Source organism: Ictalurus furcatus, chromosome 20 (assembly GCF_023375685.1).
Source record: "Ictalurus furcatus strain D&B chromosome 20, Billie_1.0, whole genome shotgun sequence".
In the NCBI taxonomy this organism is placed as follows: Eukaryota; Metazoa; Chordata; class Actinopteri; order Siluriformes; family Ictaluridae; genus Ictalurus; species Ictalurus furcatus.
The window spans coordinates 6828933-6842484 of record NC_071274.1 but is presented as its reverse complement, the minus strand read 5'-3'; the positions used below and the strand labels follow the sequence as shown (position 1 = coordinate 6842484).

General features: G+C 38.1%; 1 protein-coding gene across 1 annotated transcript; it reads left to right on the top strand.

Moving 5' to 3' along the window:
• The first annotated feature begins 2366 nt into the window (after nt 1-2366).
• LOC128624567 (succinate receptor 1-like) lies at nt 2367-10749 on the top strand. The gene is made up of 3 exons (XM_053652314.1): nt 2367-2400; nt 2523-2635; nt 9817-10749. Exons 1-3 carry the CDS (start codon nt 2367-2369, stop codon nt 10747-10749), a joined length of 1080 nt encoding a protein of 359 aa, XP_053508289.1.
• The last annotated feature ends 2803 nt before the right edge of the window (nt 10750-13552 follow it).

Sequence of the window (13552 nt, the reverse complement as noted above, 5' to 3'; positions counted from 1 at the left end):
TCCGGCTGATGCACAGCACTGAGAAGTCCTCTCTCTCAACCATGTGGGACAGAACTTCCCCCAGCCCTCTGTCTGATGTATCAGTTTGCAACACAAAAGGAAGAGAAAAGTTAGGGAGTGAAGCAGATGGGTCCCAAAGAGAGCTGCACTATGTCTGACCTAGTCTACACTAGTCAGTTGGCTGGTGAAGGCCAATTAATTAGACACCAATTTGTGATAATACTCCACCACCCATTTGGGTTGCAGTCTTATTTAATTTATTTGGCATGCACACATCTAGCTAATGGATGGGCAGAAGTATGATATCTGGGCTTCCACTTTACTTTGGTGCAGGTGGATATATATATATATATATATATATATATATATATATATATATATATATATATATAGATAGATAGATAGATAGATAGATAGATATAGACATTGTAAATACAGCAGCAGATTTGAGTGGAATTAAAGTGGCAGTAAAGTGCAAACTGTCCACATTGTAAACCATGTGAAAAACACTGAAGTAAAGTATATACAGTATCTCACAAAAGTGAGTATACCACTCACATTTTTGTAAATATTTGATTATATCTTTTAATGTGACAACACTGAAGAAATGACACTTTGCTACAATGTAAAGTAGTGAGTGTACAGCTTGTGTAACAGTGTAAATTTGCTGTCCCCTCAAAATAACTCAACACACAGCCATTAATGTCTAAACTGCTGACAACAAAAGTGAGTACACCCCTAAATGAAAATGTCCAAATTGAGCGCAAAGTGTCAATATTTTGTGTGGCAAAAATTATTTTCCAGCACTGCCTTAACCCTCTTGGGCATGGAGTTCACCAGAGCTTCACAGGTTGCCACTGGAGTCCTCTTCCACTCCTCCATGACGACATCACAGAGCTGGTGGATGTTAGAGACCTTGTGCTCCTCCACCTTCCGTTTGAGGATGCCTCACATATGCCCAGTAGGGTTTAGTCCATCACCCTCAGCTTCTTTAGCAAGGCAGTGGTCGACTTGGAGGTGTGTTTGGGGTCGTTATCATGCTGGAATACTGCCCTGTGGCCCAGTCCCCGAAGGGAGGGGATCATGCTCTGCTTCAGTATGTCACAGTACATGTTGGCATTCATGGTTCCCTCAATGAACTGTAGCTCCCCAGTGTCGGCAGCACTCCCACCACCATGCTTGACTGTAGGCAAGAGTCACTTGTCTTTGTACTCCTCACCTGGTTGCCGCCACACATGCTTGACACCATCTGAACCAAATAAGTTTATCTTGGTCTCATCAGACCACAGGATATGGTTCCAGTAATCCATGTCCTTAGTCTGCTTGTCTTCAGCAAACTGTTTGCAGGCTTTCTTGTGCATCATCTTTAGAAGAGGCTTCCTTCTGGGACGACAGCCATGCAGACCAATTTGATGCAGTGTGCGGCGTATGGTCTGAGAACTGACAGGCTGACCCCCCCACCCCTTCAACCTCTGCAGCAATGCTGGCAGCACTCATACATCTATTTCCCAAAGACAACCTCTGGATATGACGCTGAGCACGACCATGGCGAGGCCTGTTCTGAGTGGAACCTGTCCTGTTAAACCGCTGTATGGTCTTGGCCACCGTGCTGCAGCTTAGTATCAGGGCCTTGGCAATCTTCTTATAGCCTAGGCCATCTTTATGTAGAGCAACAATTCTTTTTATCAGATCCTCAGAGAGTTCTTTGCCATGTGGTGCCATGTTGAACTTCCAGTGACCAGTATGAGGGAGTGTGAGAACGATGACATCAAATTTAACACACCTGCTCCCCATTCACACCTGAGACCTTGTAACACTAACAAGTCACATGACACCGGGAAGGGAAAATGGCTAATTGGGCCCAATTTGGACATTTTCACTTAGGGGTGTACTCACTTCTGTTGCCAGCGGTTTAGACATTAATGGCTGTGTGTTGAGTTATTTTGAGGGGACAGCAAATTTACACTGTTATACAAGCTGTACACTCACTACTTTACATTGTAGCAAAGTGTCATTTCTTCAGTGTTGTCACATGAAAAGATATAATCAAATATTTACAAAAATGTGAGGTGTGTACTCACTTTTGTGAGATACTGTACATATGGATATGGATAATGGATGGTGGCAATTTTACTATTGTGGCAGTACATGTACATTTGGATATGGATAATGGATGGTGGTAGTTCGACTATCATCCAGTGAGCCTATCCTAAGATTGGCTCAGTGCAAATAGTGTCCAAGCACAGTGATGAGCTGTTGTGCAGTGTTATTGCAGTTGGTACAAACAACCTCCTGTACTGCTCCTTTCTACAGCGGAGCTGAATGAGTCTTCTACTAAAGGAGCTTCACTGTTTAACTGGTATGTCATGGAGGGGATGCTGTTCATTGTCCAGAATGGCTGTGAGTTTGTTGAGTGTCCTCTTTTCCAGCACCACATCAAAACTGTCCAGATTTTTATAAATAGGCAGTAGGACATGTCGTGTCTATGTTTCTGTGCACATGGACATGTGATCCTCTGCCAGTTGGATGGCATCAGTCAAGGAGTCAGGTAGGTGGCACTGGACCCAATCTGATGTTCTGGAGCTGTGTAATCCAGCTGTCTCTTCAGCAGGCTACAGATTGCCAGGCTCATCAGGTGGGCTTGAATGTGCATCCTCTACACTGTCCTTGGCTATATGATGAGGCAGTACCCTCAAACTTCTCCAGGTATGCCTTGACATCATCCTGGGGTATCATGGGGTGTCATCCTGGCCAGAGAGAATCTTAAGGAGGGGCTCATGGGAGAAGAAGAGTAGGAAGACATGGTTTGTCACGGTTGGAGTGGAAGAACTTGAGTGGGCTTCACAAACCCCTGCCATCACAATTGTTGTGAGGATCTCCTACTGCTCCTACAGACACATGGAAGCCTGATGCTGTTGCTCCTGCATCTGTGCTAGAGATTGGACAATCTGGGCAAGATGATCAGACTGTGCGTCCATGTGCCATCTTTCTTTTGTTTTTGTGTATATCTCCTACTTAAAAGTTTTAGATATTCAAACAAAATGCAACATAAAACAAGGCAACCTGAGTAAACACACAATACAGTTTTTATCAATTTTTTTGATTGAAGCAAAAAAAGTTATCATGTTAGAAACCAATTGCCCTCTTAAACTCAAAATCTGGTTGTGACACCTTTAGCAGCAATAACTACAACGAAACGCTTCCGATAACTGGAGATCAGTCTTTCACTTAATTCTAGGATAAGGATTTACTCCTATGCTTTGGATCATCGTTTTGCTGTTGACCTGTTGAGCTGTTGATACAGTTAATCTTGAGTTTCAACTTACGGACGGAAGACCAAACATTCTCCTTTAGGATTTTCTGTTAGAGAGCAAAATTCATGTTTCCCTAAAATATTGCAAGTTGCCCAGGCCCTGCAGCAGCAAAGCATTCCCACACCATTACACTTCCACCACCATGCTTGAGTGTAGGTATGTAGGTATGAGTGTAGGTACGTTCCTTATGTGGATTTCTGTATTTATGCCAGATGTAACAGGACCCCTGTCTTCCAAACAGTTCCACTTTCAACTCATCAGCCCACAGAGCATTGGTATTGGATAGCTTTTTTGCTTCAATAAATAACGTTATAATTTAAAAACTGTATTTTGTGTTTAATAAGGTTGCCTTCATTTTATCTTAGATTTTGTTTTAATTTATGATACAATTTAGCATGAGATATACACAAAAACAGAAGAAATGCCTATAATATCAGATCACTAATGTAGAGATAAAATGTGGCTGGCTGAAGAGACAGAGAAAAGCAGTTATTGGCTCTGAGAGAGGAGAAAGGAGAAGTGTTGGGTAGTAACATCTAACCCGAGGCCTAGTTGTAGGGAGCAATGGCAGACATGCATGCCATTGCTCTGCCATCAGGAGATGCTTGGGGGATAAAGGAGCTAATTCCAAGTATAGTAATCCTTTTTCAGAAATGAAAAGTACACCAGAAATATCTGCCTGCACTAAATGGGAAACCACAAAAACAGTAATGAGAGAGAGAGAGAGAAAAAATCTAATTCAGCAGCTGTCATAAAAAAGAAGAAGCACTTGAGCAGTTATTGCTGTACAAGTGGGCCACACCAGGTACTGAACGCAAAGATTCACCTACTTTTGCCACTGACAGATATGTAATATTGGATAATTTTCCTCAATAAATAAATGACCAAGTATAATATCTTTGTCTCATTTGTTTAATTTGATTATCTTTGTCTATGTTTAGGACTTGTGTGAAAATCTGATGATGTTTTAGGTCATATTTATGCAGATATATAGAAAATTCTAAAGGGTTCATAAACTTTCAGCCACATACCTCAGTAAGGATTTCAAAACTTTGAAATCTCAGGATGTAGGCCTCACCATAGCGGAGAGACAGCCCTGGTTAAAGTGGTAAATTACCTACTACTGGCCTCTGTTCAGAGTTGTGTATCTTTGCTTGTATTGCTTGACCTTAGTGCAACTTTTGACTCCATTGGTCATACTATTCTCCTTGATAGATTAAAAATGTTGTTGGAGTTAATGGAATGGCCCTCTCCTGGCTCAGGACTTATTTGACTTATCATTATCATTTTGTAGACATAAATGGTGTTCCCTTTCAAAAGGGAACTCAACTTTGCTTCCCACAGCGTGGAACTCACGCACCATCTATTTCCCTTCTCAGGGAACAGGGTTACATGCGTAATCCAGACGATTTCTTTAAGCGTACTTAGGTTCTGTTTTAGACCCACTGCTTTCTCTCTCTCTCTATTAAGGCATATTGCTGTGATGTGCGGCAAAAGGTTGTTGAGATTCATAAAATGGGAAGTGGCTATAAGAATTGAAAATGCCCATTTCCACCATCAGGACAATAATTAAGAAGTTTCAGTCAACTGGAAATGTTATGAATCAACCTGGAAGAGGATGTGGGTCTATATTGTCTCAACACACTCTTCCACTGGCCAAAAAATCTCCAAGGATCAAAGCTGGAGAATTGCAGAAGTTGCGTCTTGGGGTCAGATAGTCTCCAAAACTATAATTCGAGGTCATCTACATCACCACAAGTTGTTTGGAAAGGTTTCAAGGAAAAAGCCTATACTCTCATCCAAAAACAAAGTCAGTCATCTTCAGTTTGCCAGACACTACTGGAACCTCAAATAGGATCGGGTTCTATGGTCAGATGAAACCAAAATAAAGCTTTTTGGCAATAAACACCAGAGGTGGTTTTTGCACACACAGAGAGGTAGGCATATGGAAAAGTACCTCACCATAAATATGATGGTGGCTCTTTAATGTTTTGCAGCTGTTTTTTTGACAGAGGAACTGGACATTTTGTTAGGATACATGGTGTCATGGACTCTATAAAATATCAACAGATATTAAAAGAAAACCTGACTGCCTCTGCCATTAAAATGGGCCATGGTTGGATATTCCAGCAGGAAAATGATCCAAAACATACATCATAATCAACACAAAAATGGTTTACTGACCAGAAAATCAAGGTCCTGTCATGGCCATCCCAGTCCCCTGACTTGAAACCCATCCCAGTCCCTTGACTTGAAACCCAGCATGGACCGTGAAATTTGAAGGATCTTGAGAGATTCTGTATGGAGGTATGGTCTCAGCCATCTATTCTCCAACCTCATCAGACATTACATGAGAAGACTCAGAGCTGTTATTAAGTATATATAAGTATTGAAAAGGGTGCCAATAATTGTTGCACACCTAAATTTACAGTGATGTGCATGGAGTTGCAAGGTTGCAAGGAGAAAGAACATTGCTGCCCATCTGCAGTTTGTTGAAGATGGACAAGCCATGAGGCAATTTTAAAAATACTTTGTGGACGGTTGAGACCAAAAAGAAATTTTTGGTTTAAATGATAAGTGTTATGTTTATAGAAAAGAAAACACTTCATTCCAGCATAAGAACCTTATCCCATCTGTGAAACATGATGTGGTGGTATTATCATGGTTTGGGCCTGTTTTGCTGCATCTGGAACAGGGCGACTTGCCATCATTGATGGAACAATGGATTCTGAATTGTACCAGCAAATTCTAAAGGAAAATGTCCATGATCTGAATCTCAAGAGAAAGTGGGTCATGCAGTAAAACAATGACCCTAAGCACACAAGTTGTTCTACCAAAGAATATTTAAAGAATGTCAATGTCCTGACCTTAATCCAATAGAAATGTTGTGGAAGGACTTAAAGCAAGCAGTTCATGTGAGGAAACCCAGCAACATCGCAGAGTTGAAGCTGTTCTGTACTGAGGAATAGGCTATAATTCCTCCAAGCCAATGTTTAGTTTTACTAACTATTTAGTTGCAGTTATTGCTGCACAAGGGGGTCACAACAGATATTGAAAGCACAGCTTCACATACCTTTGCCACTCACAGTTATGTAATATTGGATAATTTTCCTCAATAAATAAAGGATAATAATAGCATATTTTTGTCTCATTTGTTTAATTGGGTTTATCTTCTTTTAGGGCTTGTGTGAAAATCTGATTATGTTTTAGATCATATTTACGCAGAAATATAGAAAAGGTTTCATAAACATTTAAGCACCACTGTGTGACGTAAAGCTAACAGACCACTGCACAGCAGGAACATTGTACAACAGTCAAACATCCATGGTGGTAGTGTGATGGTGTGAGGATGCTTTGCTGCTTCTCAAAGAAATCATGGAAGAGCATGTCTGGTTATCAATCCATGATTTGAAGCGCAAATGCATTTGAGCTATACAGCAAGACAATCATTCCAAGAACATGAGCAAGTCCACCTATGAATGGCTCAAAAGAAACAAAATTAATGTTTTGGAATGGCCTAGACAAAGTACTGATTTGAACCCCAATGAGATACTGTGGCAGTTGTAATACCTGGAACTTCATGCTCAAACTCCCACTAATGCGGCTGAATTGAAGCAATTCTGTATAGTAAAGTGGGCCAAAATTCCTCCACAGCAATGTGAAAGCCTAGTCTCCGGTTATCGAAAGCATTTGGTTGCAGTCAGTGCTGCTAAATCTGGCTCAACCTGTTATTAAATTTAGGGACAATTACTTTTTTCACATATAGGTGAAATAGGCAGTGATATATAGATGTACAGATATACACTAGTGAGCGAATAACATTGATTATCAAGGTATGGGAAATATTTAACAGTAAGCCAACAGATTTTTTTAATCCATCTGTTGGATGCAGGAGAAAAGGGAAGGTGTGAAGACCTGAATAAGAGATCACTGTGTTTGAGCAATGAAATGGCAAGACTTGTGTGAGTACTTACCAACAGTGGTCTGAGGAGGAATAAACTATGAACCGGTGGCAGGGTTTTGGACACAAAAGACTCAGTGATGTGTGAGGGCAACAATCTCATCTGGTCCAAACCAATGGAAGGGCTACAGTGGCACAAGTCACAGAGGAAAATTTAATGATGGTTACTCTACACTGGTCAGAGTGCCCATGCTAACCCACTGTTGAAAGCCTTTACAATGAATACACAGGCATCTGAACTGGACATTGGAGCAATTGAAAAAGATTGCCAGGCCCGACGTGTTCCATTTACTTGGGGAAGTATTGCCAGCAGGATGCACTGTGGGAAGAAGCATACATTTAAAAAAACTCCAAAACCTGATTATTTTTCATGTTCTTCAAAGCAACTAAGCAATGCACACAAAACAATGTTATATTTCAGGAATGTTGGTTTTAGTATTGTTCCACTCTTAGTAAAAATAGAAAAAATTTGAGATAAAAAAAATTAAACTGGTATAAGCTACTATCAAGGTTTTGTGTGACATTTGAGACATTAAACTAGTTTTCAGTTCACTTCAAGTGTTTCTGTTTGCACTGTTTTACCACCATGATCAAGCAACAATAATACAGCTTGAAGCAATCCACACTGTACAAGACACTTTCATCAATCTGAGTCAGCAATGTTGAGTTAACAAAACTTATCACCCCTCCATTTGTACCTCTACAAAGATCACAGGAGTGAAAGACAGACATAGAGGCAGAGAAAGAAAGAAGAAAAGCAACAAAGTGATTATTGCATCAGATTGCATCACTGTTTCATTACATCAGATCTCTGGTTAGAAAAATACCAAATAAATACAGTGTACACTTTATGCTTAATGATGATGTGCTACAAATGGGTGGTGCAGTGATTTCTGGAATAAGAAACCTTGAAAAGCTGACTTCACACTCCTAAAGCCAACAGACCAAACAGCGCAATGGTAAGAAAGCTTCAAATATACATACTTTGAGAAAGTGAATATGTATTAGATAATCAATCTATCCATCCATCTATCTATCTATCTATCTATCTATCTATCTATCTATCTATCTATCTATATATATATATATATATATATATATATATAAATATATATATATAAAAAATATTAATGAGTACCACTACTCATTATTCATAAAGTTACGCATAAGTTTATTATATTTAAGGTTACTATTTTTTCCCTCATTAAATAATATAATATTTAGGAAGAAATATGCAAACTGTGTTTAAGCACAAGCGCCTTACTATTAACCCATAAGAGATTTAGTTTTTTCTTTAAAATTTAAGCCAGGTATGAATTATCCATAAATATTATGTTTATTACCTAATGCATTATTTTGATTTTTATATAAATCTATCCTCAACATTGGTTGGTTATGAATGTATTTGCAATACTTACCCTTCTTGAAGGGTTCTCCTTGAAGCCCTATCTGATAGTGAAACATTCTGCTGTAGGGTTCAACATTGAACCTTTAAGGGTTCAACGAGAGGGAAAAGTATAGCCATAGGCATATTATGTTTTATGTGTCAGATTATTTACAATATATGTAAGTAGTTGCAAATGAAATGTAAGCAAATCTGTTTATTCAGTCTTACAAGCAATTTATTTCTGTTTATTCAGTCTTTCAAGCAATTTATTTCTGTTTATTCAGTCTTTCAAGTAATTATACATACTCTGGATTTGTCTTTATTTTTTTAATCAGAAATTTGCAAAAAGGAATTAAAAACCCCAAAGAGGTGTGGCACATTTATTATATATAAAAACTAAAATATCACATTTTCACAAGTATTCAGAACATTTATACCTGTACAGTCTGTAATGTAAAATGAGGAGAAGTAAATATAGTAATTGTTCAGTATAAACCTGGTCATTTAAACCTTTTCTTATAAATAAATATAACAGGCTAAAGGCCAATAAGCTTTATGCAAAGAAATTTTGCATGCTTTAAATAAATCTCATTATTGTGATGAGACATCCCCTGTGTGAAGTTAACTCTTGCATAGGTATAATCTCAGTGTACAGCTTCATACCACAGAGAATTCAGGCTCTATTTTCATGGCCATGGCACACACACGATAACAAGGTTGCATTTTCGTGAGCATTGGCGCAGGTCTTATGACACAAATGTAAACAGGGGTTGGGTTTCAGTGAATACTTAAGTGTGGCCGAACAAATCAGCTCCTTATGTTTTCTTTAATATCCCAATGTGTGTTGTGCAGAGGTTTTTGTAATGACATTATGAAATGAATTGCCATTTAGTAGCCACAACTAACAGTTATAATAATCAAGTGTGTTGTATTTATTTAGTATTTGGATGATGTACATAGCCTATCTATATTTAAATGCAGATTATGTTAGATAAAACAGTACGCATTAGTGTAATGCATTAGTTTATGACCACAAAAATAGCAACAGAGCTCAAGGGCGAAAACACACCACCATTAAATTATATTTACATTGCCATGAAAATAAAGCCATTTATGTGCACTAATTATATGTACAATAATCTTTATGGCTGCAGGAGAACTGTTCCGGTTTCATCACACCACTATTAGAGAGATATTACGTCTCGCCAGTGTATGGTCTGGAATTTATCTTTGGCTTCATCGGAAACCTGGTGGTGGTCCTAGGCTATATATTTTGCCTCCCTGCTTGGAAGTCCACAAACGTGTACCTGTTTAACCTGTCTGTGTCTGACCTCATCTTTGTGTGCACTTTACCTGAGCTGTCCTATAACTACGCTCACAACTTGAAGAAATTTAATTCTTCACTATGCATGATTAATCGCTACATTCTCAATGTGAACATGTACTCCAGCATCCTTTTCATGATGTGGGTAAGTGTGGACCGGTTCTTGCTGTTGTGTCACCCACAGCGAGAACACATCTTGTTGACTCTCAAGGCCGCATGGTGCATCACCATACTGAACTGGATATGGGTAACAATTCAAATCGCTCCCCTCATCATATTCATTGTCCAGGACTTGGAGCAAAATGGCTGGACAGTGTGTCGTGATTTTGGGAGCCTGGGAGAGCCTAGAGTTATTCTGATCTACACCGTACTGCTCACCATATCTGGATATGTGCTACCACTTGTGGGTTTGTTTCTTTCATCACAACGTATGGTTTCTGTACTCACAAAAAGAGAGGAGATGCGTGGGAGATCTTTTCAAAGGCCAGTAAGAATCGTGAGGGCTTCAGCAATCATGTTTCTAGTGCTCTACACACCCATCCATATAATGAGGATTGTGCGTCTCACATCACGGCTTCCTGAATTAAATTTGTCACAGTGTATCATGGATTACATCAATTCGAGTTTCCTAGTTACCCGGCCTGTTGCATTTGCTCACAGTGCCGTCAACCCAGTGTTTTACTTCCTCATGACAGACAGCTTTAAAGAAGCACTGCAGGACAAGTGGAGGCTGCTGAAACGGATGCTAATGACGGCACCATAAATGTACAGCCCCTATATATAGTAGTACTGTATATATACTCAGTTAAATAGCTGAGATATAAACTGGACATGTTATATAATATATATATATATATATATATATATATATATATATATATATATATATATATATATATATATATATATATATATACACCAGTTATTGAATCATTTTATGTTAATACAAATATTTACAGATGTTAAGAAATATGCTGGAAAATAAAAGCAGTCGAATGTGAGAGTACGTTTCTTTTTTTTTTTTGTTGAAATCTAAAATAGTTAGGACAGTTTAGACTTTGCCTATCCAAAGCATCCCACATCATCTGTCAAGCATGCTGGAGCAGTTTTATGGCATGGGCATGTATTGACTGGGTCACTGGTGTTTTTTGATGATGGAACTACTGATAGAAGTAGCAGGATGAATTCTGAAGCATAATGAGCTATACTGTCTGCTCAGATTCAGTCAAATGCTGCCAAACTGATAGGACAGCGCTTCACAGTACAGATGGATAATGACACAAAACATACCCTGAAAGCCACCCAAAGACTTCTTCATGCAAAGAAATTAAATGTTCTTAAATGTCTGATGACCTCAACCCAAATGAGCATGCTTTTCACTTTTGACAAAACTGAAGGCAGAAAGACCCAAAAGCAGCAACTGAAGGCAGCTGGAGTAAAGGCCTGGCAAAGCATTTCATCTGAAGAAACTTCGCATTTTTTATGTCCATGGTTTCTAGACTTCAGGTAGCCATTGACTGCAAAAGAATTTGCATCCAAGTATTAAAAATAATCCTAATATTTATTATGTTAGTTTTCTAATTACTTTTGAGCCTGTGAAAATGGCTGTAATTCCTAAATGGTTACTGGTTACATCTTGATTGCTTCATTTCAGATCCACTGTACTGGTGTGCAGAGGCAAAATTATGAAAATTGTGTCACTGTCAAAATACTAAAACAACAACAATAACAAAAACAAAAAAAAAACCAAACACACACACACACACACACACACACACACACACACACACACACACACACACACACACACACACACATCATAGGGACTCTATTCCCTGTTTAACCTCTAGCCTTTAGAAACTCATCATTTAGGATTAAAGGAATTTATCTGCCTGTGGATTAAAATGACATTCAGAAAGTTTTGACTTTTCAGTCCATTGAGTTTTCAGTGGATAAAACAACAACAACAACAACAACAACAAAAAACAGATGCAAATTCAGACATTTCATGGCAGCATTGTGAGCTACATTTGTAGCTTGAGTTGAATGTTGAGGACAATTTTTAAAAGAAATTGTGTGTTCTAGGTCCATCTATTGGTTATAGCTTACTGGTGTAGACCAACCTGCAGTATTTAGTTTGCAAACTGATTTTTAAGTATGTATATTTAAATTTTGACATGCATACTTAAAATTCCAGTATGCATACTTATTTTTCAAGTTTGCATATAAACTTTGTGTCCATACTTAATTTGTGTACAACTTTTAAAAAAGTACACATATTTTGCATACTTATTGTTTAGTATTCGTACATATTTTTACTGATTTGTACTTTCATATTTCTTTTCTTAAAGACTTATATGTATTAGTAAATTAGGTAAATGTTGCTTAGTTCATAGAGTCCATAGGGTAATCCATAGGGTAAGCTAGTTAAACTTGCTGGCTCATGCAAATCTGACCCGGATGAATAAATCGGATGAATTAAATGTTTCAGCATGATTCAAATGCTCAAACTGACATATAAGGAATAGTAAAAACCTAATGTTTGATGAATGATTGCAGTGGTAAATTGGCATCAAAGGTAGTATTATTACTTTATGTTCCAAGGGCTGTAGGTTCGATGCTGAATTGTCACTTCTGTAGTGTATCACGGTTCCTCCTGGGCTTGTGTGGATTTCCTACTGGTTCTCCAGTTTTCTCCCACCTCTAAAATTTTTGTATGCATACTTTATTTTTACATATGCATATAAACTTTGTGTATATACTTAGTTTTTCTACAACCGTTTTTTTAAAAGCATACTTATTTAGCATATTTATTGTTTAGTATTTGTACATATTTTTACTGATTTGTACTTTCATATTTTTTTCTTAAAGACTTCTATGTATCAGTAAATTAGGTAAATGTTGCTTAGCTAATTAATCCATAGGGTAAGTTATAGCTTGCTCCAGCTGCAGTTGTGAGTTGGCATAGTGTTATTACTTCATGTTCCAAGGGTTGTTGGTTCAATTCTGAACTGTTCACGGTTCCTCCTGGGCCTGTGTGGGTTTCCTACAGATACTCAAGTTTTCTCCCACTAAATATTACTTTTATCCCTGAGCCTTACAGACATAGATCAAATGTTTTGAGCCTTGCGATTCACTGCAATGGTCTGACAAAACAACCACTCTTGTAAGCAAGCATGTCAAAACACACACACACACACACACACACACACACACAGTTGAACCCTTTCATGCACAGTGGTCACTACAGTGGACAGCTTTTCAAAAGCCATTTTCTTGTTATTGCAAGGATTTCAATAGAATAACTGCATAACAGCCACTAGAGTGGACACTAATTCTTCATTTGCAAGCATGCAATCCACTTTGGTGGACACTTCAATAACTTTTTGAAAAATGTATGTAAAAGTAAAATGAAGGTAATTTTTTATGCCTAAAGAAGAGTACAAACACACAGAGAAAAAAAAAAATCCCTGATCAGGATTTCATAATTCATACATGAAAGACTATAACCATAATTTAATAGTGGCAATAACTAATAGTTTATGATTAAGGGCACCAGTTATGAA